This window comes from Dermochelys coriacea, chromosome 4 (assembly GCF_009764565.3).
Source record: "Dermochelys coriacea isolate rDerCor1 chromosome 4, rDerCor1.pri.v4, whole genome shotgun sequence".
Classification (NCBI taxonomy): Eukaryota; Metazoa; Chordata; order Testudines; family Dermochelyidae; genus Dermochelys; species Dermochelys coriacea.
Window position 1 is genome coordinate 36,716,900 of NC_050071.1, and position 26,728 is coordinate 36,743,627.

General features: G+C 37.2%; 1 protein-coding gene across 50 annotated transcripts in view; it reads right to left on the reverse strand.

Moving 5' to 3' along the window:
- The window catches only part of CAMK2D (calcium/calmodulin dependent protein kinase II delta), a 237,221-nt gene that overhangs the window by 58,948 nt on the left and 151,545 nt on the right, over positions 1–26,728 (reverse strand). For 36 of the 50 annotated variants that reach the window (XM_038400285.2, XM_038400272.2, XM_038400267.2 and 33 more), the window contains exons 5-8: positions 15,025–15,090; positions 12,145–12,217; positions 6,071–6,173; positions 557–640 (exon numbers count right to left, since the gene is read on the reverse strand). In XM_038400285.2, the coding sequence (XP_038256213.1) occupies positions 557–640; positions 6,071–6,173; positions 12,145–12,217; positions 15,025–15,090 (326 nt within the window). Of the gene's footprint in view, positions 1–556; positions 641–6,070; positions 6,174–11,077; positions 11,151–12,144; positions 12,218–15,024; positions 15,091–26,728 lie in introns of those variants that run through there. The other 14 variants (XM_038400273.2, XM_043513727.1, XM_043513724.1 and 11 more) reach the window with 2 other exon arrangements.

The window sequence follows — 26,728 nt, forward strand, 5'->3', positions numbered from 1 at the left end:
TACCATAGACAAGCCTATCTTCATTTATTTTGCCGTGGTTTTGTGATAACTACAAGACGCAAATGCATTCACAGATATGACCCAATCAGTCTGTCTATGCTACAAATAGTACCTGTTAAAGAACCAGGTTACAAAATGGTTGTCCCTTAACCTGGTTACAAATATGATTTCAGGGCAATTCAAACGTTTTAACTGAGCAGCTAAAGCAATGAAGAGAGATTGGTATTTAGCTTGGTAATGAAATATAATTAAGGCCCAGTCTATAATACAAACTGGAACCATGTTTGTAACCATGTTAAAGAAAAATTGTGCTGTTGCTAGGTTCTAGGACTGTTATCCCTGTAGTGTAGACAGGGTCAAGAGTGGTCAGACAGCACATTTGCTTAACTGTAACATTCAAATAATAACTACTGTTCAAATAAACAACTACGGAAAAGGTAAATATGAGATAAGGAAACATTAACTCTGTATTAACTCTGAAATACATGAAAGAGGCTCCTAACTGACAGATCACAATGTAGTGGGCTAAATACAGTTCTTCAAAATTGTTTCTTACCACATGCCCACATGTCCACTGGCTTCCCATAAGGATCTTTTCGTAACACCTCTGGTGAAAGATATCCTGGTGTACCAGCAAAACCTGTCAGAAAGCATGATGAGAGAGTTAGCCAGTCAGTCATGAGAACAGTTGTGTTCTCCATAACTGTATATACAGTATAACAAACACTTTCTTAAATAACACCCTCTTCTGCAGACTGTGTCTATATTAGATATTTAGTTTTAAAATCTCCTACCTTTGGGACACCTGCAGCTCAGCTCATCAGGTAGTAGGTGACAATGGGAGTGTTGGTGTAGACAGGACACCACCATGTCCAGTGTAGAGGTATGATAGTAAAAATAACATTGGCCACCTGCCTACATCTGCAATCCCATTGTTGTTACTACTAGTGGAGCTACACTGATGAAAGAGCAAGAGTGCGAGATTTCACATAAAGATTCAGTGCAGACACTCTCCTGATTTATGTACTACAGTAAATGTATTGTAGGCCTCCAGCAATGATAAGCAGTGCATTTATTCAGTGTCACAGAATCATAAAAGTTACAGAGGGGAAAATTCTACTATATCTTCCTGTCCGTCTCCTGTTAAATGCAGTATCTTTTCTATTTTATCCAGGCCAGCTCCTAAGCACTGGTCTACGCTGGGAGGGGGGAAGGAGGGTTGTCGACCTAAGATACACAACTTCAGCTACGCAAATAGCGTAGCTGAAGTCGGCGTCTTAATTACCTGGCCGTGAGGATGGCAGTGAGTCGACCGCTGCCGCTCCTCCATCGACTCCGCTTCCGCCTCTCGCGAGCTGGAGTTCCGGAGTTGATGGGGAGCGAGTTCAGGGATCCATTTATCGCGTCTAGATGATCGATAAATCAATCCCCGGCAGGTAGTGAAGACCTGCCCTAAGTGACGTAGTTAGCCCGTGAGTGTCTGAGGAGAGGAAAGGAAGGTGTACCTACCTGATTATATGAACATTTTTGCTGGTTGTTCGCTATTAGACTGATCAGAGTTAGCATAAAATAAGCCCTAAACTATAGAAATTATGTCAGTAGAGCTCATCTAGGAATCACAAATCATCTCCTGTGGATCCTTTAATTCAGCCATCTATCCATTCTGTGGATTGTCAGACTGACATCCACGTAGATTTGTTACTAATGTTATCACATATTTTATACTTCAGTGGTATCAAGTGCACTTATTGTCCAAACAGAATACAGTAAGAGTAAAGCTACAGTATCATGTTCATATTAAAAAAGTGAAAATACTGCATGAATAAAATGCACCTGGATCCCATGGAAAGTTTTATCAATGTATAAGCAATAAGTAAGACCAGAATTAGAAAACTAGTGTAGATCAGTGTATATTACAAAATGTTATCCAAACCCCTTCTCTCAAAGTGGGGATTCATCCCAGTTAATGCCAGGTTGTGCTACTACCACTGCCCTCCTTTGGAAAATGAGCTGAGGGGAGTAGAAGTTTTTGCTCCCACCAGAGCATCATAGTGGCAGTTGCTCATAGTAGAAATCAAATCAGGCTGCAGCCTCTTTCCAAATACTGCCATTCACTTTTCAGACTGTGCCGGCCCTTTACATGTCACCTCTGATATAAGTGACATTGTGGGAGTTTTCTACTACCACACCTGTGCTCCCCTGGGGATGTTCCAGGTAAAAGTTGGCCCAAACTCTATAGTGAATCTGGCTCATAGAATTTACTAGTATTCTTTAAATTCTAGACAATGTTGTTTTCCTCTTAGGAGAAACACAGAATGGAGGCATGGAAGACACCAAAAATAATCTTTTGCCCCCTTTTTCTTATAACATGCCAAGCATTATGTAAAAATGAAAGTAATAGATGACTAGAATGAATGAATTCTGAGAGATGAATAATCTCAGACTTTTTCTAAAACACAGTTTTAATGGAATCTGTCCTGTTTGCCAATGGCCATGAAGTACTATTGCCTATAAGACTGCCTGAATGACCAGAATATTGATTTGGTGACTGTTACTGTATTATGCAAACTTGGCTAGAATATTTTAATCTATCTATCTATAATTGAAAAGAGATGCAATTGAGCCTATGAAGACCAGTTAAGACCATTTCACTGAATAGTGTCTATAGAGCCTCAGCTTGTAATCTTTCCAGCATCTTCCCCGCCCCCCACTGTGCCCCTTCCCCTCCCTCCACAGCAGTTTCCTCTTTTGGGGAACCTGAAATATGGTAACTCTAAATTTAAGACAAGGTGCAACTCAATCCAACTCCCAATGAGTTAACAGGATCTTTCCATGGACTTTAATATGGGGTAATGAATCACCTGCTTCAGTGAGTCAGCAGAGCCCACTTGACGGGTTTCCAGTAGATTAAACACCTGCTAACTGGGTGGAGTGTATTGGGAAAACGTTGCCAAGCTTTTTACAAACAGCTACACAGAAATGAAGCTTATTTGATTAACAAATGTGCAAAATAGGAAAATATCTTGCATTCTCCAAACAGGATATAATATGTTCTGGACCATATTCTCTGCTAGCATAAATCCACTGACTTCAGTGCAACTCTGCCAGGACAGAATTTGTCCCTCACAATACACAGAAAAAGTTCCTGATTGGTTCAGAGCTATAAGTAGTATTTGTGAGTCACTAAGTGCTGGAAAATCCACCAGATAACAAAAGTTCCACTGGAAGTGGGGAGAGAGAGAAAGTTCAATATGCTATTACTATACAGGGCCCTGCAAGTTCAAGTTCTTCATTGTAGGGCTAGTTATGGGTAGATCTACAGTAAAACCAAAGGTGTGACTGTAGCTTAGATAGACGCACCTGTGCTGGCTTTAAATCCACCTAGCATGGCTAAAATGCAGTGACGCTACAACAGCACAGGCTTTAGCACGGGCTGTACAAGCCTGCTCAGAACCTTGGGTACCTACTTTTATTGCTAGCCCACACTGAGACATGTGCTGCTATTTTTAGTCATGTTTCAGAGTAGCAGCCGTGTTAGTCTGTATTTGCAAAAAGGAAAAGGAGTACTTGTGGCACCTTAGAGACTAACAAATTTATTTGAGCATAAGCTTTTGTGAGCTACAGCTCACTTCATTGGATGCATTTGGTGGAAAATACAGTGGGCTTTTATTTTATTTTTAGTCATGTTCACTAAATTAAAGCTGGCATAGGTATGCTTATCTGAGCTGTAATCAGTGCCCCCCACTTTTGATTGCAACGCAGACATACCCTATAGGAAGAATGGCACTTGACATGCCTCAAAAGGAATTGCTTCTTGTTACTCTTCTTCAGAGAACCATCCCAAAGGCTCATACATCATGCACAAATATTCAACACTGCATTTAATTAGGCATGATCCATGCATGTTCCTTGCAAAAACCTGAACAAACCATCCTTGCATCATGGGCTTTGGACTTTTACCAGTATAAGTAGCAGACTAGGGCCTAACTCTGAACTCATAGTGGTGTAAGTCAAAAGTAACTCCATGAAAGTCAATGGAAAATTAAGCCCTAATTATATACTACACAAGGGCTTTGTAGGTGGAAAAAGAGGGGATTTAAAACATTATTAGAAAGGGATGGGGAAAAAAATTAGGGCTCCAAAACAGGCACAGAACCCTTCATCCCCAAATAGAAAAACAAATAAAAATTGCTTTGTTACAACATGCTACTTTCCTCATTCCACTGCTAACAGCTGAATCCATACCAAAGATATTTGAAAACAAATCCATTCACACTCTCTTCCTCTCCTTGTGATCTTCCCTACAACTCCCCCACACTTCCTTTATCAAGATGGGGAAGTTTTTAACAGCTGGGTGAAGGTTTGAACTGGTTCTTTTTGTAATTCAGAACCACTTTGTCCTTCCCTAATTTCTACAGCACCACAGTGTTGTTTGATTAAAGAGTAATACTGGGCCTATCCTACTCTTACTGCTTTGGTACCAGAGGCCTGGGTCACTTACCACTTTGGTTCCATTTTTAAATTGTATAATAATGTTCATTTTTCAGTAACCGACGCAGCAATGTACAGAATTTCTTACATTATACCTTTCTTAAAGTTTTTTGTGTCAGCCCCCGCTGAATTACTTGTGGCCCAGAACATTTACTTTAAATGCATCACAGCTCCATAGGATCAAGTGCAGAATTTTTTTTTAGAGAGACCCACAGAGATGGCAAAATCCTGGGCACTCTTCTGAATTCACCCTATTACTGAAATACCATTTAAAATATCTCAGGATTAAAACTCAGCCTGATTAATTTTTTTTCCTGCTTTGCCAGCTGTTTTTGCCATTAATACACACCAACTTCATTCTGTATTATTTTTGATCAAGTCTTGTTGTGCTGGCTTAACCAGTTATATACAGTGGTGATATTTAGGTCCCCAGTGCAACTCTGTGTCTTCTGGATTTTAGAAATCCACTATAAAACAGAGCGGGATTTAAAACACTGGACTAGTTAATAAGGATGCTGTTATGCACAAATGTGTACATATGTACCCAACTCTTCAGAAACTTAGCATGGCTAACCTACTGCTTTTATTCTGTTACTCTGACAGCAAACTCCGGGTTTTTTACATAATTTTTAAACATAGTTTTCCAGCTACTGTACATGTGAATGGTATCTGCTACAACCATTTTGTGCTATATTGTTCCTTTGGAGTCCTAATTATTTTTGCTTGACATCTGTTGAGTTACAAACACCTTATTCATACATACCTTAGCATTTTTTTAAAAATTGAGAAGCAACTCTTTTTCTCACTTTTATTTATTTTGATCTTCAGGTAATGACAATAATGAATTTCCAATCTGCAGATGTTTTCTACATTAAATCAGGCCTGGATGAACTTATTGATTAGTTATCTGTGAGCTGTATTATCTTTTCTGAAGCGCGAAGGGAACAATGCATGTCCACCACCCCTAGTGATCCTACTCCCCTTGCACACTTTGTGTCCACCTACTACCCTTAGTGTGGATCTCAGAATGTGTGTAAAGAACTCTACCTGACCCCTTCTTGCATGATCTAGAGGGTACAATCTGACAGTGTACATCTTCCTTCGGGGGGGGAGGGAAGGATCTAGGAGATGACTTGAAGTAAGAAATTTCTCTTTTTGAAGTCAAAGGATGCATTTGACTTCACCCTTCAATACAGCTTTGTGCCTCCTACTGAAAGTCAACGGGACTTAGGCTTCTTAGTCCTTAAGTGATATCTGCAAATGGGACTTAGGCTCCTATGTCACATAAGTGATTTTAAAAATCTTACCTACTGAGTTTTTAGCAAGATGCTGAGCTCCCCAGACTCTGCTGAGGTAATAAGAATTCAGGATGCTTAACACTGTGCAGGAAGAAGCCCAAAGTGAAGTAAGATGTAGAAACTGAATTACAGTACAAACAAAATAGCCAACCACTACATATTCACCTCTACTATGTATGATTGTCCATTATTATTATTAGGGTTGGAACAGGAAGGGTTGGGAGGACGGGCAGAAATGTGATGTTAAACAATAAGCAAAAAATAAAAGAAGGTTCACTTACCAAACCAAGCCTGTTGTTCTCCTTGAACTTCTATAGCCAATCCGAAGTCTGCCAATTTTACAGCTGCTCCCTTGGATTTGCTAGCTAAAAGTAAGTTCTCAGGCTTTATTCAGAGAGAGAGAGAGAGAGAGAGAGAGAGAGAGAGAGAGCGCAAAAGAGGAAAGGAGGAGAGAGGGGAAATGAGATGAGAACACATTGTAAGTAACTTTTTTCAACATTTACATTTTCCAGTACAGTAATCAATGATAGGCAATACTGAAAAGTCCAAAACTATTTTATAGAGTGAAGAAAAAAAATGCATTTCCCCTTGAATATTACAGAAACCTATGCATTTCGTTCATTCTAAAGGACCACCTGGCCTGCAAATGGCCTTCCCAATCCTGCATGATAGCAAGACTAAAAGAGATGTGTAGACCTACTGAAGGGATTATGGGGACCTGTGTGATCAAATAAGTGTTTCGCATCTGCCTTTGTGACACAAAGCTGGCAATCACAATTTACCTACAAAAAGCTGCAGGAAAAAATATAGCTTGGGTCTGATCTTCATGCAGAATTTTTGCAGGATCAGTATATTATCTGCAGCAACATTATAAACGTGCTTTGCGTCATATAATAATTACAGTAAGAGTCATGATTTTATATATATTTAGAGAATGGATATTAAATAGATTATATAGTGCAATCTCTTCAGCATTGGAACTGTACCTTCTGTGTTTGCATAGTGCCTCACATGGTCTGTTTTACCAGAAATATCAATGGCAAGGATAGTAATAATAGCTACTGTTATTGTTGTTGCTATTTGTCATCACTTTTAATTACAAGTTAGATTCTAGGAAACAGCAAGAAATGACTATTTTTAACCAAATAAATGTTTTTGAACAATTGCTGTACACTGAATACGAGAGTCTTTCTTTTTGTATAGGTATATCTACTACTATTGGAAATGATCATTAATTTAGATAGAACACTATTAATGATTGTTTATGAGTTTCAGAAGAAACCAGAAAAGTATGCTTAAAGTATTTTGATGAGGTATTTTGTAAGTAAGGTACTTGGATTTATTTCTAATATGAATTAAAATGCAACATTAACTTTACATATTTAAAACAGATGCTAAGGAAATGCAAAAGTTAGCATTCCAAATAGTGTGTTTAGTTTAAAATGTGTCTGTGTATGCTGTTAAATATACCCCTTAGAATATACAGGACATCAATCTTTGCAAAGATAAGGCTGCTAGAGCAAAGTTAAGTTTTTGTTAGAATTTGCAGAATATTGTAGAATTCAGAAAAAATATAGCAGAGACGCTAACTGTAGGACCCAATATTCTTCCCCTAACATTAATACATTCTCTTTAAAAAAAAGAGAGGACATGCCCTATGTTGACTTTAATTACAATCTCCCTCCTGTAAATTTATCCCACTAATTACCTGAAGCATTTCTTATGTAGGGATGTTAAAAATAGCGCACCAAATCATTACATCCTGTCTTAAAGTGAGGCCCCAATGCTGCCAAGTCTTCAATGTGAGCTTTATTTTAAGCATGTGAGCAACTTCATCGGTTTCAGTTGGACTATACACATGCTCAAGGTTAATAATGTTTGCAAGATCAGGGCCTAAGGCTGTAAGCTTTTTGGGAGAGGCTGTCTTTTAGTATATGTCTGTACAGTGCCTAGCACAAAAAGGACCATAATGTGAACAGGGCCTTTAGGCATTGAAGTGATTATTATGATGATAAACAACAATGGCTTCTTACTAGGTTCTTCTAAAATCTTGTTCAGAAGTTTATTTTTTTTCCTGTAACACACAACTTTCATGAACCAAAAACCTAGCAAAGAACTACCTATTCATTGAATGCTATTTACACCAACAGACTTTTTTCTTTTTCTTTTTCTTGCTATTTTTGCGGTAGCTGTATCTAAAAAGGTTTAATCAAAAAGTATTTTTTCACCCTCACTGAATTTAAAAATGGTTGAATGAAACTTCCTTGACTTCTCATCTTCTCTCTATCCCCCGCAAAAAAATCAACTCTGGGTTGAGACCAAACATAGAAATTCAGTCCTAAAGGAATTAGTCATTTTTAAGCAATTACTAAGCATTGAAAACAAGGGATTGGGATTATATGAAAACTGGTCTAGTAATAATGAAAACTATAATATAACTGTAGCTCTTCAGCAGAGTTGCCACCCACCTCTGGTATTTGTTATGGAAACATTTAACTTCCAAAAGAGACATGAGAAAGTCATCTAAACGTTCGCCCCATATATGCTAGATCTTACCAATTATGATGTTAAAAACCATGACATACACGAGATTCAGTCAATACATTTATTTAAAATAAAGATTAAGGTTTCCCAGAATAAAATTTAATTTATTTTTCACTTGAATTATTTCCATCTATTTAAATCACAGTACACCCCCCCAATATTTAAAAAATAATGTTAAATGGTTCAACTTTGACATGTTTTATAAATATTAATATAAACTGTCACATTGTCTGTTATTTCCTCATACCTATTTCAATGTATAGCTAACATTTTTAGAGGTTTTCAATCAAACAGACAAAGAAATTTGCAGTAAACGACTTAAGGCAATTGATGGTCCTATTTGTTTGTGATCTTCAACAATCCAACACAGTGAAATTTCATGCACTACCTGTTGACATACAAGTCCTAATTCATGAAGCACATACCCTATTTTGAATGGGATCACATTGTGAAATGGTATAAAAGTCTTTCCCCCCTTTTTATATAATTAGAAATCTGTAATCTCTCTATTAAATGGGATTAAAGTATTTTAAGCAAATACCATCGTCATAAGATAATAAGCACGTTTCAATAAAAAAAGAAGCATATTTACTCCTATGATAAGAGCAACAGCCTTCCAGGCAGTACAGTGTGGCACTATGCCCTTAAAGAACATGCAGCTGCCAGTTCAGAATAACAAGAAACACACTAGATATTTATTATGCATGAACTTCAAATGACTAAGGCATATATGCATAACTGGAGAGGAACTGGGAAATTTTACAGCATAATGTTGTGTGTCATCCATGAAACTAACAAATCAGTCTGGATCAAAAAGTTGCACTCTGCACTAAGAAAGCTGCAGTCATGCATGTAGAAAAGCAGTGATGATTTTAAAAGTTACTTGTAAATAAATTAACACAGAGCTGAGTTTATGGCTTGTGTGTGGAAACGTCTTTATTCATAAAAGTTTTGTGTGGGTTTTAATATATTTAGAGACTGATCTCGATTATTTTTTTCACAATGGGAGTCTGTGGGGGTTGTTAATCAGCTTAGATTCTCAAGAGAAACATTACCTCTGATTGCCAGAGCCAATGTAACTTAGATCTTGAAATTTCTACATGCAAGAATGTTGTGAACTATGTGAAAGAAGGCAGCCACTAGTAAGTGTTTTTACCAGCAATTTTAAAAATCCTATGAGATAGTTTTTTCTGGATTAGGTTCTAGATCCATTCCAATACACCAAGGTTCCCAAACAGTGTTCCATGGAGCACTTCCTGGTGGTCATATTATGCCAGATTACGTCTTCATTTCTAGCTGCTCAATTGCATTAAAAAAGAGCTAGAAATATATGTATACTTCCCTAAAATGGAGCTAGATCATCCCTCTCACACCAAATGGGAAACGACATTTTGTAAGCATGCTGTCAGGATACGGACAGGGTTTGAGGAAAAAAGATACCTCCAAACCCTCACAAGGCCAAGACCATCCCCCCTAGTTGTCTGGCCTCCTACAGTTATAAGTAGCCTCTCCAGGCTTCCTTGCTGGAGTTTTGCCAGATCCTTGTGTGGAGAGAGTTGTGGAAAACTCAGCATGGCCCTGGAATGTATTCCCTTCTCTGTGTCACTTCCATGGGGGCAGAAGAGGGATGATTTTCAGTTTCCTCAAGTTTTCATCTTGAAAATGAAATTATTTCAAAATTAAGCACTAATGGGTGATAGGAACAAAGTTTCTCTACTGCTTCCAATTCATTCAGGATTTGCCAAAATAAAAAAAAAAGTCCACAAGTGGGCTGGGGTGGAGAGAGTGCAGTTGGGTTACATAAGGGATCATTCTTTTTCATGCATCTCTGAAGAAAATGTCACTTTATATGAACAGTACATCAAACCATTCCTTATCCCCTCAGTGTATATAGCTACACCCCAGTTTCTTTAACGGTGGATTGTACAGTATATACAGTATGAACAGGCATCTTTAAAGCAGCTGGTCAAATTTCATATCTTTCATTTAAAGCTGGTGCTGACTGAGACATGTGTTATCCAGCTGCTGAGAAGGATTTGTAGACTGGACAGCGACTTGGCATTGTAATGTTGTCCAAAATATGAAATATGGAGCTCCATAAGGGCAAAATGGAGGATGCTGTCTATGCTTTTGGAATCCACCACGTCCCCTAGGTTTTCTGATTCATGTTTTCCTGCATTACAATCCCTTAGATTTATCTAGTGTAACATTAAGGAAATCTATAAATAAAATAAAGTAACTATACAGATCTTTGCTAGGGGTGAGAGACAAGGAGAGGGAAGACAACATTCTGATCCTGGCTCTGCTGTTACCTCTGCTGCCCCTCCCACCCCCACCCCAGACAGCTCTGGGACGACAGAGTGGCATACTGTTTATGTAATTACATTACGTGCTCAAATACTTGAAAAATAAATTTTGTCCTTTTCTTCTCTGTTACTAACAGATTCCTGAGTAGGTTGAGAGGATTTTAGAGGTTCACTCCTATTTTTGCCACTGAGGAGGAAAAGGAAAATATTTACAGTTTCACTGGACAAGTTTGGTTACCGTAATTGCTTTTTAAATTGAAATTCTATTAAACAGCAACAATTTGTTCGATTAGGTTAGCTATTCCAAGTTTGGTAAAGTCTACAAGCAAGTTTATGCAAAAAGACATGCTCATCTCTTCTGCCTTTACATGCACATTTGCAGCTGAACAGTAAGTAGGAGCTGTGTGGTGTGAGATCTGCTCCAACAGTATTACTCACCTTCAAGTCCCGATGGACTACTCCCATCTGATGACAGTGTAGCACAGCCTCCAGGATCTGCTGAATGCAATGACTGCATGCAAACACCAGGGGGCGTGTGTTAGTTCCAAGCTTACACTCACTGTCTGTATACCCTCAGCGAGACTGGGTTAAAGTGCAAAACTAGCAAACAACTGAAGATGTTTTTACACAACCTTCAGAAATGTACACACATCACTCACACAGAGCAGCTACTATCTCAGAAGTACCATGCCATGTGAAGGCTTTACCTTATTTTAACCCATTTTGATCTGTACAGGGAGTTTGGAAGAAGGAAGGTCAACGTGGACTCCACTTGGTTTAATGGAGAACTCCTGTTAATGGGGATATGCTATTGTGGAGATTACTGTATTTTAAAAATGCAACAAGTACTGATACTGAAAATGTGTTGATAACATCATTTTTTAAAAAGTTATGTTAAATATTTAGTGGTATTTGTTCCTTTTCCTCCCTTACTTCCTGAGAGCTCTCCGTTGCATTAAAAATCATAGCAGCCATTAAGGTAAAATTACTATAAGTAATGTATTTTAGATTAATTATTAACTTCTCATATTTTAATTTAGTTGACAATCATCATCTCTTGCCTGAGAATTTGTCATACTCGAATGGAGCAATGTGTGACCAGTTGTTCTGCTACTGCAACCCATGGTCTCAGAACAGAAGTGGTGTTTAAATCTGCAGGCTGACATACATCACAGTCAAAGTGCAACTCCAGATGCATACAGAATGATTAATGAAATCCCTTCCAAAATATATGTATCATACCAACCAAGTTCAACTAAGTGGGATAAATCCAACACCTTGGAAGGTTACAGGTTTCAATCTTAAAGTAATTACTTCCCCTTTTGCCATGATGTATGTTAGGCCTGTAGACTTGCAAACTGGAAAGAGGTGTCATGCATTATTTATTCAATTAGTCATTTTGAGGGTGAGGAGGATAAGCAAGGGAACATCTCAGCCAACCCACCCTCTGCCCTTTCAAAGTAAAAAAAAAACTCTTATCCAATTTATGGGCACCAGATACTGACCTTCAGGTCTCTGTGAACTATGCCATTTAGGTGACAATGATTAACACTTTCTAGAATCTGCTGTATACAATGACTGCAAAGATACAAGGGCAGAATGGAAGGGAGAACATTTTAAAGGCACATAATCACATAAAATACAAAATAAAATAAAATTTAAAAAAAAATAAGGAACAAAAACAGTTACATTTCCTGACGAATCTTAATTGCACATGGAACTGGAACAAAACAATGCTGAATATAAAAATATTTCCATATCTAAAACAAACAAAAATAAAAAATAAAAACAAACAAACAAAAAACATTTAGCATCTAAAGTGTGATATCATCAGACAGAACAATCTGTGCAGTGTTTTCATTCAGCAGCATGGAGATTTTTAAAGAACATAACAAATCTTAAAAAAACAGGAAAAATTTGGGAGGGCAGTGAAATCCTTAAGTGGTTTCTGATGTACTTTCTGAGAAAGTTTATAGTCTGATATCAATATTAACACACAAGTGTTGAAATAAGGAAATGAACAAAAATGAAAAGATACAGAAGAAACAAGAGTAAAGAGTTTAAAAAAATAAACAAGAAAAAACAAAACAACATTTATCATTTTGAATATAATGGTTTCTTGTAGAAAGTATTAATGGGAAAATAAATGTAAATGTTTCAATAAGGAAGTATACATTTTCATTTAAAACAGCAGTGACAACAATAATTTGGTTAGTAGCCACGTGTAAAATGGAAATCAGCATTAAAGGCCCAGAACCAAAATGTTCAAACATGGGTGTATGAATATAGGTTTCTAAATGCATAAGTGACAGGTTTCAGAGTAGCAGCAGTGTTAGCCTGTATTCACAAAAAGAAAAGCAGTACGTGTGGCACCTTAGAGACTAACAAATTTATTAGAGCATAAGCTTTCGTGAGCTACAGCTCATGCTGAGAACCCATAGTTTGCATTGAAATAATTACCACTGAAAAATCAGGCCACTTTTATTTAGGTGCTTAAAATATGGAATTAGCAGCATGGTTTTATACATGCAATTTAAAATTTTTGGCCAATCTACAGTGCCAAAAAAACACAGCAGAAAACTTTGGTTTTGTACAGCAACAGAATGATTTTCAGACATTTTTAGCACTGTTACAGCCAATGAGAAGGGCTCATTTTTACTTCTCATTGGGTCCGAAATCTGGGACTATATGTACTGTACTTGTCAAAGGGCCATGGATTTGATGCTGATCATATTAAATGTTTTTGCCATGAAATTCAGTAGTTAGGGACAGTCATAAATCGGTAAGTAGAGACCAGTTCTGAAAACCCTTTCTTACACGAGTAGTCTAACTCATTTAAGTAGTCCTATTGACATTAAACAAACTGCTTGCATGAATAAGGACTACTTAGGTAAGGGTTTGAAGGAACAAGACCTATTTTTATTATAGATCATGCATCTATAAAGCTCATTAGCTATTTCTAAGGACACACACAAACATATACATAGATGCACAATACTCCTAAACACTCCATTTGTTTAATACAGTATATATTTGTATGCACCGCTTTGCATCATATAATAACTTTTAAAACAGAATGATCACCTCAGTTTTTCTTTTCTTTAAAAAAAAAAGCATAACCACTTTGTGGCATTTGGCATCAGCATTAGGAAAATGTGACTGTTTCCACAGAACTAAAGAAATTAGAGTATGCAAAAATTATTCAGTCAGCTCTCCACAACTGCTAATCCAATTTTCTCCTCTGCAGCATGTTTTGTCCAGCTTAGTTTTAAATGTCCTGAGCGATCAGGTTTCCTTAGGAGATTATTTTTCAGTCTAATCAATTTAAGTGTCAGGAAGTTTCCTAACATCCAGCCCAGATTTTCCTTTGCTCACCATCATCCCATTACTACTTGTTATACACACTTGGGACACTGCTAATGTCTTTCTTTCTGTCTGCTAAATGAAATTTAAAGGACAGAATATTTGCGCTGTTATTTTAAACTCTCCCAAAAATGTGTTTAACATAAAGTGACTGTGGTCTAAAAGAACAACCTTTACCATTGTAAAGTACTGACTGAATGTTATATTACTACATGGCATCTCTATGTGATTTGGATATTATAAATATATAGAAGCAAAATATCTCGTTAAATTTATTTTAAAAGGAATTTTCCTACAAAGTTAGCAATGAGACAAATATGAAGAGGTGCATTAGGGAACCTAATGGACCAGAGTGTTTGCAGATTTGGAAACATCATGAGTTCAGCAGAACACTGAATTGGGGAAAGTCTATGGTACCCTGGATGCCCCTATCTCTAAAGCATCATGTTAAGATTCAGCCTTTTCTTCTCTTTTTTCAATAAGCAGTTGCAGCTAATAATTGCAGCTCCACAATTTGAGCACTGACTGAGAGACATGCAGTAGCTACTACTGTTTGTTAATGGGAGAAAAATGTATCTCAAAAGAAGGAAAAGTTTTTTGGATTCAGAACACTAGTAATATTAAATATGTAGAGCTTTCCAAAATTAATGCGTATTAGAAGCGTTATGTCACATTAAAGTATTATTTCCATTCTACAAATGGGAAAATTGAGGCAGAAAGTGTCTTTACTAAGGACACAGTGAGTGTCAGAATCAGGTTATGATACCAGGGGTGAAATCATGGTTCTACTGAAGGCAATGGGAAATTTACCATCACCTAAACTGAGCTCAACCCACTAGACCATGTCTATCCTCCAAATCTAACAAAGCCTTGATGGGAACTATAGGTGAAGGCTGAATTGCTCTGTTCTAACTGATGCCAAACACCATAAGTAAACATCAAAATAAGTAAATATGCTAGCATAATTAAAGGTAATTGTTAAAATCTAGCAATAAACAACGTTTTAGAAATCAAGCACTTACCTGGCATCTGCTTCACTGTAATATTCCCTTGCAACTATATCTTCAAACAGTTCACCTCCAGTGACTCTGTGAAAACAAATGATTCGTTAGGGTCAGAAGCAATGTGGCAAAAAAGTATCTTACGTTATCGTTATGGATATAGCCATTCTTCGTGTGTGTGTGTGTGTGTGTGTGTGTGTGTGTGTGTGTGTGTGTGTGTGTGTGTGTGTGTGTAAAACAGGTGGTTATCCTTATTACAATGCCAGACACTCCCAGCTAAGTTTACAGCTGGTATAAAGCACGTACAACCCTATTCATTTTAAGGAGCTACAACTGCTTACATTGGGGTGAATTTGATCTGACTCATGCCATGCCGGAAAAAAAAAACACAAAAGATGAACATGTACAGGCTGCAATAATGTTTGTGTATTTATCTTGTTGTAGAAACTGACACAGGATAAATATACAAAATGTAACTAATACAAAGTATATATAAGCACAAATAAGATCATCTTAATTTTGTCATAGAGTTCTTTAAAAAAAAAGTTCAAATCCAGCCATTCACCAAAAACCCATATGAACAATGATGTTGAGTATGTTCTAGGAAAAAGAGCCAGCTTATTAAATCAGGGTATGCACCAACAGGTAACATGAACAAACATCCCCAATGTACTTTAATGGCCACCAGTTCAACAGAACACTTACAATATTGTTTAACTTAAGTATATTGTTTAACTATCCCCACATGAATAGTCCATTAAGAGTCAGGGTGTTAAAGTTAAACATGCAGTTAAAGGCCCTCCAGAATCAGAGCCTTAATATAGCAAAAACGTACTGACTTCTCCACTAAGCCATAATTACTAAATGGCAGGCCCTCTCAGATCTGGTGGAGGTTCTGCCCCAGTCATTACGCTGAGAGAAGTTCTGTGCTCCCTCCAGTTGCAGGCCTGAATGACACAGAAGTCTAAAGATATGCTGCTGCCTTCCCCACTGGCACCCTTAAAAGATCCTTTGCTACCACAAAACGAATCCTGAATTAATTGTTATGTCTGTTAGAAATACACTACTGTATCAAAGGAGTATTTAGAATAATTTATTTTAAATTTTACAAGAAGCCTACTTACTTTTACTTGCTTCTGCCCTTTCCACCATAAAATCTCACCTCAGTTTGCATCGCTGTATAGAGCCTAAAAGGACCCCTTGCAAGAAGTTTGAGTTATATGCATGCCCTTTCTGTTGGATTTTTTAAAAGTCTTGCCTCCAGTGATCTATGCATATAAGGTGATTCCAGGATGTCAAGTCTTCAAAGAGGTCACATTTCATCATATATATGAATCAAGTGAAGCTTCTTATAGCATACTGTGTTAGTAAATTGTCAAACTAGAAATTTTAGCTCTGGGCTTGTCTCCATGTTGCGTTAGACTGCATTAGAGGGGTGTAAACTCCAGTGCATTACCTGATCTGAACATGTTGCGCATAACCTGACCTGCATGGACTCTGCTGGTGCACACTAAAAGTTCCTCTAGTGAACATTAATGTAGTCCTGTGTACTATATTAATGCACATTAGGGAACTTTTAGTGCACCAGTAGTGTCCACACAGGCCAGTTAGTGTGCAACACGCCAATGCTCACTAGAATTTAAATCCCTCTTGTGCAAACTAACGCACTGTGTAAACAAGCCCTCTTAAGCAGTAATGGAATATAAGAAACTTGTATTAAAATGATGGATTTTCAAACCACTTAAGTATACTGAACTGCATTTTTTTATTTGCAGAACCTAACTGTATTTTATGTGAAAAAGTAAACAGGTAGTGGGAGCTGAATTCTACAAAACTGCATATTTATTTCTCTATTGCTGTAGTAGTTACTTGTGACTAAACATTAGTTATTCAGTACAATAAAAGTAATTAGCTGAGATACAGGAATGAACTGCTCAGCAAGAAGTAAAGCCCCCTTTGTTGGGGCAGTTTGTTGCCAATTGTATTTTTATTTTCCAGTGTCCATTTGCTGGTTGGAATAAATCCCCCATATTCGAGGCTAACATATTAGGGACTCTGGAGAGCAATCTACTTCATATAACAGAATATTATTTCATAGCACAGTCTGTAGCAAAAACTGTAGGAGTTATATTACATTCACAGACAGGTTGCCTAATTCTCATTTCTCTTCGTCTTCTGCCCTCCAGGTGTTTGTGTTGGTTGTTAAGGCACAAAAATACTTGATAAATGCATATTTTAATTCTCTTTGGTAGCTCCTGTTACAATATTTTTGTTTGCTTTGTCTTTGGTAAAGAGAAAAGGTTTAATTTTCACTGTAATATAAATGAACAACAACAAAAAATCCTTTGATCTTGTGCCTCACTAGAACAAACTCTTTAGATCCAAGCCAAAACGAAAAGAAAAGAAAAAGCTTTTAATCAAAGCAGTTTTTAAATAAAGAGTACACCAAAATGTTGCTTGTTCTAATCAAAATTGAAGAAAAGGGGAAAATGGCTACATATTTACTGACACTGGATGTTTACATGGCATCCATAGCTAGTGCTATGAGATGAACAACAAAAGAAAGAAAAATACAGGTGAAATTTTACTGACAGCAAACAAATAGCCAGAAATTCCTGCATTCCTTCCTCTTAAAGAAAAGAATTAGACTCTTAGGGAACCTTCATCATCATCAGAGTGTAATTGGCCATTGATAGGACAATAATAAGCAGAACAATTAACATTAATTGCTCCCTTCCTCTCACCCTGGCAATATACATCTGACTGCTTCACTGACATTGTTTTGTTACGGTAGAAAACTTCCAACTGCCTTATACAGGAATACCGGGTGAAATCAGCTCTCCAAAGTGCTGATCATCAAGTGCAGAAATAATTAAGGTTGATTTCTAAAATCAATTTATACAGAGGAAAATTAGGGCAGCCCGTATCTAAAACATTAACTTACTAATATTAGGATCTTCTGTTTAACCATTTTTTAGTGCTTGAATAGAGAAAAACTGAAAGTACTGCAAAGAAAGGAAAATGGAGAAAGGAAATATATCATGTATAGACATTAGGTTATGTATGTAAGGTTGAAGCTAGCTTCCAGATACGGACTAGACCTCACACTGTGCAGGCGCAGAGTGTGGCACGCATAAGCAAACTGTAAAAAGGGAGCAAACATGATTCTGACTCTGCACTAGAAAGCTGCTGAATGGCTGCTAAGTCACTCCCTGCAGCAATTGAGACCTAGGAGGGAAACACATGGCTGGGGCAAGAGGCTGGGGCTTTTTTGTTGTGTGGACAGTGCCCAGCTCAAGGAGGCCCTGATCGAAGGAGCAACTAGGCAATGTCACAATACAAATACTATCACTTCTACTAATAAAAATCAGTGCCTCATAATAAAGTTCACACTTAAACCACTCTCCTCAGATATACCTAACGTATTACTAATTTCATCCTTATTTTTGGTGCTGGGTGCTTGATATTTATTGCCTTTCAGTGTGGATGACTATGTATAGCCCTCGACCTTACTTGTACCTATGTTTCATTTGCACTGCGCTCGCACTGAAACACAATAACCTTGAACTTCATACTGCATGGTACACAAGGACTGCAGCATCAAGGCCTACAAAACATAGGCCTTTTGACCATTTTGGCCATTAGGCCATTTTGACTTCCTCCTCCCTTCATAATTGCACAAAATCAAACCAATCTGCCTGAAATCTTACATGTGCCGCCACAGTCCCCCTGAGAAATGACTATGGTTAACAGTCATAGAATGCAGTGTGGCGAGCTTTAGAGGGAAGGAATCTTGCAGGGAAGGGCAGCTATATTTCTTCACCTTTACTACATAAGGGCCAAAGGCTTTTATATTAGTATGAAGGCCAGGAAAGGGGAGACACAAAGAGGATTTGTCTCTTCACTTCCCATAGCAATTAGACAGGCATGAATGTCAGCAGGATCTTTAGGTGCAGGGGGTGTGGTCAGTCAAGAGGATGTGGAGGAAGGAGTGGAATGTCTCCCAGGATTATGTTCCAGATCTGTCCCTAATTCTGAATCCACAATATTTATGGAAAGAAACTACCTCCTTATGCTGACAATCCTAGTGTATCATAAACCTATGCATCGAAACTCTCTTTTTATTAAAGGAGCTGTGATAAGAATAAGCACGCCATTGGGATTTCATTGAAGCCCTCCTTCTGAAAACTGGGTACACTGTTCCTGCCCAAGCAGCTGTATTTTCTGGTGTTATTATTGCCCCTAAATTAGTTTTGTTTAAGAAGTGAATTGGGCGGAAACAATTACTTTCGCAGTGATTCATCTATAAATGGTTATTCAGTCACTTTGGAAGCACGAGTGTAACCCACATGCATACACTGCTCCATTTAGTTGCATAAGTAAGGGAAAACAAAGTAGGGTGGATACATAATTTTTTGTTTTGTGGACTATGCGTGTGTACAGATTTGCCAGAGCCAGGTGCGATATTCCCCTGCAGGAGCCAGAAATCAAGGATGTAGCCATTGCTAAACATTCTCAGTAGCCATTTCAAAGATATATAAAAAGCTTTCATTGCAGGACATACCCATAGTCACCATCTGAAGGCTCAAACAACTGGAGCTCAGTGAGAAGACTACAAAATAGGGAAAGTTGGAACAAGCCAGGGAGAACTCAACAGCTAAACGATGCAGGGATTAGAGCTGTCTCAAGACTGTGGCAAATCCTTTGGATCCAGACAGTGTGCAACCTATCTTACTGTAAACCAGAGAAGGAGATTGGTAGTTATCACTGGTTGTGAGAGTTGAAGACTGTTGCTGCTGATGAGATGCAATAGTCACAACCATTTCAAATATTGCTTGCAGGTTGTTCATGCTTATTAACTGTTACTTCTTGACAAATTGCAGGTCACACTTTCTCTCTCAGAACTGTAACTCTGTGTCATGTTAAATCTTTGTACGGAAAGGACGGAGCTGTGGCAGAGGAGCGGGCTGAAATGGTGGCAGGAGCACTGGAACTAGAAGTGCTGACATGCTTTACATCATGTACAGGGTTTACAGGTTTGTTTAATGGCGCTCAGCGCACCCACTATAAAAATTGTTCCAATGCCAGTGAATGCCGAAAAAGGGAAGTAATCACATATTATATCACAAGCTGTAAGCCATATCCTGAACACACAAAGATCAGTTTTATTATTGCTTTAGTGAGAGCAGCATCAGGTCCTATATTTTGTGGAACCTGTAGAAAATTAGATAGGCGCTGTGATTGATTTAGAATATTAGCTTCAGGCTGGTGACATTAAAGGTGTGATACCATTGAGTTGCCTTGGAATTCAGTCACTGCACTCCTGGTATCAAGGGGTCTCTATTTAGATGACTCAGTAAGGCATGGCATCAAGCTGAGCCGGTATGCACCACTGCAGTTAACGTGGCTTTGAGCCAAGAAGTTGTGCTCCTTGGATATTGTGAATGAATACTGTGTGGTTAGAACGTGGTCACCTTTCAAGAAGGGTGTACTGGGGTCTTATGGTGAACATCTCCTCTTAAATATCGGGAAAAGTAAGGAGACTATTGGGGTTTCCAAATCATCTATGTAGACATACTGGATGAAGGCTTTTAGGTAATCTGAGAGACTGTGTGAGTATATTTAAGTTAATAGTTATTGTTCATTTAGAGCTGTGGCTCTCAACCTTTTCAGAGTACAGTATCCCTTTCAGTATCCCTTTCGTCTTGTGTCACCCAGGTTTCATCTCACTTAAAAACTTACAAAATCAGACAAAAATTGCTCACTTTCTCATTTTTAATACACATTCATAAAATAAGTCAATTGGAATATAAATATTGTACTTACATTTCAGTGTACAGTATACAGAGCAGTATAAACAAATCATTGTCTGTGAAATTTTAGTTTGTATTGACATTGCTAGTGCTTTTTATGTAGCCAGTTGTAAAACTAGGCAAACTTCTAGATGAATTGATGTACGGCCTGGAAGACCTCTATGTACCCCTGGTTGAGAACCACTGATTTAGAGAAAGAGCATTCAGTATTTATTTACATTGACTTCTTTATAAAAAGTGCTTTAAGTGTATACAGGTATGTATTCCATATATAAATCTTATTCCTCCCCTTTGTTACTTTGACAATAGTCATAGGTGTTAGTAAAAGTAATAAACCTGTCAATTTCCATAACCTTCTGATGTGTGTTTGATAACTGTATAAGGAATCAGTAACCATGGAGGAGGAGGAGCTTAACATTGTTCAACCTTTAATAACATGGAGGTCATCACTTTTTCCTGAGTAACTCTACAAAGTAGTGGATTGGTGGCAGCAAACCAACTGAAAATTATCTTCTAGATTAAAAAAAAAATACAAAAGAACCAAACCAAGTACTTCTTATGGATGATTTCTGTAAGGTAGAGCTTGTTTTCATTCATGGTTAGATATTCACCAGAGCTAATATATTACTAATATATTACACCTGTATATTACTTTCATCCAGAAAACGCTTTAATGTTCTTTTACAGACAGATATGATTGAAAAATGGTGTGCTGTGTTTGCTCACCAGTTAGGCACTTCTGTCTGTTTCCTCCTAATGAAGTGTTAATGAAGGGAACAATGGTCAATATGGAAATCGCTGGATTCTTATTTGTAGGGATTTGCAAGTTACACTATCTTGCTGTGGCACCAGGTAGCATACACTTTCTAAGCAGGCATGTGTCATGAGTTATTATTTTACACTGGGTTTGATTTGATTGTTCTGTTCCCAATGCATTCTGCACATGCCAGTGATATCTCTTCTGTTCTTGTCCTCTGTATATAACTTTCTAAAGAGCGCATCACAGTGATGACAAATTAAACATGTTTACTTTAAAAACAAAACAAAACAGAGTATTAGTATCATATTGAATTGTCAAAACTCTCTACACCATGTGCATCTTTTCGTGGGAATGCATATGTGGGAACAAGAGGGAGGACTTCCCACATAAAGCTCAGTTACTTCCATTTCACCTTAAAAGAGCAACAGCAGTTAGCAGTTTTTCATTGTTCAGTTTGAGGGCATTTGTATTCAGTGCAATGAATTTTATAATCAGTAAGTCAATTGCTCTAAGAAAGCCAGATACGAGTCTCTTCCCCTTCCACCATTTCTCCTTCCATTAAGATTGCCCTATGTGATTTTCTCTGTATCTACCCACCTCTCTCATCTCACATACACATGGAAATTTGAAGGCTATTATTCCCCCCCTTGTATCTGTCAATGAAATCTATTTTAGTAAGTAACAAGTGTAAGCAAGGAGATTAAAAAAAAAAAGTGAATCGTGGAACAGAAAAGTAATGATTTGTATCTATTACAAATGGTCAAAAAAAAATGAAAAACTAGTTTCATGAAAAAAATTGAAATGGTTTTAATTTTGAAGGATTTGACGTATTTCCGGTTTTTAAACATTTCAATACTTTATTGGAAATTTTTATCAAAAAATATCAAAATGGTTACTGAACTTTTTTGTGTACTGGAAACTTTTCTATAAATGCAAATTTTCTATAACTATTTTAATAATGTCTACAATAATGTTTTTGATCAAAATTTGCAAATAATTTTTTTCATTGAGTAAAAATTTTTGACTATGTTGACAATATTTTGTGAAAAAATATTTTGAAAAAGGACTATTTTTGTTGAAAACACTTTTCCTTCAAAAATTTGTTACCAGCTCTGATCTCTACACTGCTTCAGTTCAACCATAATGTGACTATTGTATTCAGTTTTTGGCATACGCTACCATAACAACATTGAAAACTTTGAATGCATTCAAAGAAGAGCAACAAAAAAATGTTAGGAGGCTGAAAAAGAGCTACCTACATATAGAATAACTCAAAAATAAATGTTCATGTGTATGCATGTGAGCATATGTATGTGTGAGGTGGAAGGGAACAAAAAGTAATTTCAGTGACCTGGTGTTACTTTGCACGTTGGCTCATGCAACTATCATATGTAATCTAGAATGCCCTGCATATGTATGTGTGTGCAAGGGCATGTAGGAGACAGAGAAGGACAAGGATTGTAAACAACATTCAACTTACCCGCACAAGAGAGGGACCCTCCCGTGACATACATCAGTATAAATCATGACTAGCTTCAATAAAGTCCGCGGAGTTTCAGTGGTATAAAACTGACTTCAGCAAGAGGAGGCTCAGACCTCCAACCTTAAATTCAGCAGTAAACACCAGTGAATGTCTGCATAGTCAGAGCTAGCATGTATTCTTAAGTGTTTTTTTGTCAGTCCCAGGTCTGACACACCTCCCCATGAAAGCTATACCTTTTTGAAGGAACAGCCTTGGAACTCTACCCCTGGGAAGAGTATCATAGCAGCAACCACAACCTACTCAATATTATTTTCTGACAGAGGTAGGACCCATGTTCCTAGTAGAATAAAAATTCAATTCCTTACCCATGGCACAAGGCAATCACTCAACCATGCACTGCTAGAGAAAAATATCCAAAAACACATTGCCACCAAAGTGTCTAAATCCCTGTGCTCAGATTTGAACACTCAACATAGCAAAAATAAATAGGGCACATTATTATGTTACATTAGTACATCTAGCAGGGATCTGCAGCATGATTTACAAGGGGTCCTTCACATTTCTGCATAAATCCAAGTAGGAGGAGATACACTTGGAAGAACTGTCACTTTGAATTCCTGGATTTCTGTGCAATTAAAATCTCAACCAGTGAATTACAGTGAAATATCTATTGGGGTATTATTTCATGTAACAACAGAATAAAAGTGATTTTTTTTTGCAATTTCATGCTTAAATGTGCAGATTTAACATAAAAACTTTAGGCAGAAGGGCTCCTTCTTGTTTTTAAATTATACTGCATCACATGCAAGCTTATGCAAAAGATATACCACCCAAAATGGTTCAAATCAAAGCATGACAGGAATTAAAGTATACAAATGAACCAGCAAACTTTCCTTTCAAATAGCAAATTTATCTAGAACAGTCATTGTAAAGAAATCTTCAGATTATGAAAATTATCCCTTTTTCTATTAATAGAAACCTCCCCTCCCCCCAGTTCCTTGGATAGGATGCAATTTTAAGGGAATTTATAAAGATATGGTAGTATTTAATCCTACACAGTTTGAAAGCAACTATTAAGATAAATGAATGATTCGGGCTGGGGTGGGGTATGGCAGTGTTATGCCACAATCAGAGATCACTTTAAAAAAAACCAAGTACGCTGTTTTCATACTAAAGAAACATAGAAAGGACATTTTTGTGTGATATAAAACATTATAAATCTTTTACCTCCATTAATTTTTCTAACAAGTCACCAAAGTGCATTTAAAAGTAGACATTTATAACTGTTCAAATGATGTAATGTTTCATGTCATCAGTGGATTTAGAGCACTTCTAAAGAAATAGTTATTTTTTAGTTGGAAAGTAAAAATAAAAATAACTCCATCCCCACTAAAAACAAGAATGAAACACATACTGCTCCCACCTTCTAAGAGACCTCACAATCAACCTATCTCCCCACCTTGCAGGATTTCTTTTCTTTTGTTACTCTCTCTGACTCACAGATGGCATATTTCACAAACATATAAATACATAAAATAAATGTTGCAATCCAGTCTTCTTAAAGAGGACCACATAAACTGAAATACACATTGCCAACTATTTCCCTGAAGTGAGCTGCAAGCCCCTTAGGCTATTCATAGGCTGATTCTGATTGTCTGGTCCCTGCATCCGATGAAGTGAGCTGTAGCTCACGAAAGCTTATGCTCTAATAAATTTGTTAGTCTCTAAGGTGCCACAAGTACTCCTTTTCTTATAACACACACAGGCTCCATACACTGCAGAAGCTTGTCTGTCTCTGCAAGAGAGTGTCTCTGACTTTGAAGTCAACAGAATTCATGTACATTTGCAGTGGTGTAACAGCAGAATCTGACTCTCTTTTTGTGCTATCTGTACCAAGTTATAGATATGGGGTGCAAAGAGCTATTTGACATTTGTATACTGATCAACTGTCCTGGCCACATGGTACCTATACTTTGCTGAGATATTCCTTCTGTTATACACCTAATATACTGCACAAACACAGCAACTAAAACTACAGTAGATATAGCTTCTAAAAATACATTAATAAAAGAGCTAAATACAAAAAAGCCCGTCTGCCAGAGATGACCCTCATGAAACTAAATCTATATACTGTAGCATATCTGTCTGCACCCATGAACTGACAGCAATAACATTTCACATGGGTGGAAAAATCTGTCCTTCCCAGAGAAGAAATGTGTGACATCAGTATATTTAATTTTGTTTTCACATAGATCAAGTTACCAACCACTCCCCCTTTACTAGTTAGAGAAATCTAGGAGCATTTAGGAGAACAATATAGGATCAGCATGGGCAGAGGATATAAACAGCTGCTTTTGGATAATGTTACCCTTAGTCTCTGTGACAACAACCTTTCGGCAATAGCTTTTGTCTCTACTAGTTGTAATGTATACAATTTGTCAGTGTTAGAATTACTTTATTTCTTAATAGTACAATACATGATAATGAAATAAATATACAGATGCAAAAAGAATATCAACAGGGAGGCATATGGCCTCAAAGAGTAAACCTTCTTTTTAGAGGGTGCACAGGATTTTCAGCTTTGCAATTACTGAAATGAAATGGCAATCTGAAGGAGGACTAGTGTTGCTATAATAAGAGAGTTCCTGGATACATGCTGTGCATTCTGAATTCCACTGGAACAATGTTCAAATGAAGCTGCTTCTCCAGGCTGTAAAAGCTATACATCAGGAATAAAACATACAGAGAATTCTTCGTCTTTTTCAGGAAATCAGGTTTATCCTTCAGCCTAGCAAACACAGAGCTTTCCTGTAAATAGCAAAAGCTCTACCTATTTACTTTGGTATGATTCCTTTTGCTGACAATTTCCTCCCAGCAAACTTACATTTCAGAATGATATATTCATTTGGCTTCCTAAATATCTCATTTGTATAAACTGTGTGTCTGTTAATTAAATAACAATGTACATAAAAATGTGCACTAATGGCAGTGAGGTTCAGTGGAGTTACTCTGCCCTTGGAAAAGGCAGAAGTTGGGGAAGCTGTTCAAGGCTAAAACCAGCATTACACACCTGTTTCTAAAGAGGTAATTATCTTTTTTAAAATAAAATTTGGTCTTGACACTCACCGCACCCAAGAATCTTACAGAGCCTTTTTCCAAGGCAAAAAATGTGGAGGTAAACTTAGGCTAAACCTGGACTGTGTTCATAAACACATTATATTGATTTCATTCCAAGATTAAGCAGAAGGAAGAGTTGATAGTGAGGAAATCTTTATTCAGATATAAATATCTACGGCAGTTGCAAAGGAGATATAGAAAATTACTGGCAATGTACGTTTCTTGTATTAAAATGTCCTGTTCTATGTAATTTGCTACAGTGTTAAAGTCCTTATTTAAATGTTTTTTCTTTTCCACAATGATTAATATTCTGGAACACAAAATATTTATGGATAAAAAATGAGTATAACTGTTTTTCAGTCAATTCCACAGCAGAAACTCATGTCATGAGAGGGTTTTTTTTTTTTTGAGGTTATCAGTATGACAAAAATAGAAATGTAATGATAGTTACAAAGTATACAACACTGTGAACTTCAGCTTGGAATTCACATTAGCTTGATATTGCATTTATGATTTGTCCTGCTTTGAGAAGGGGGTTGGACTAGATGACCT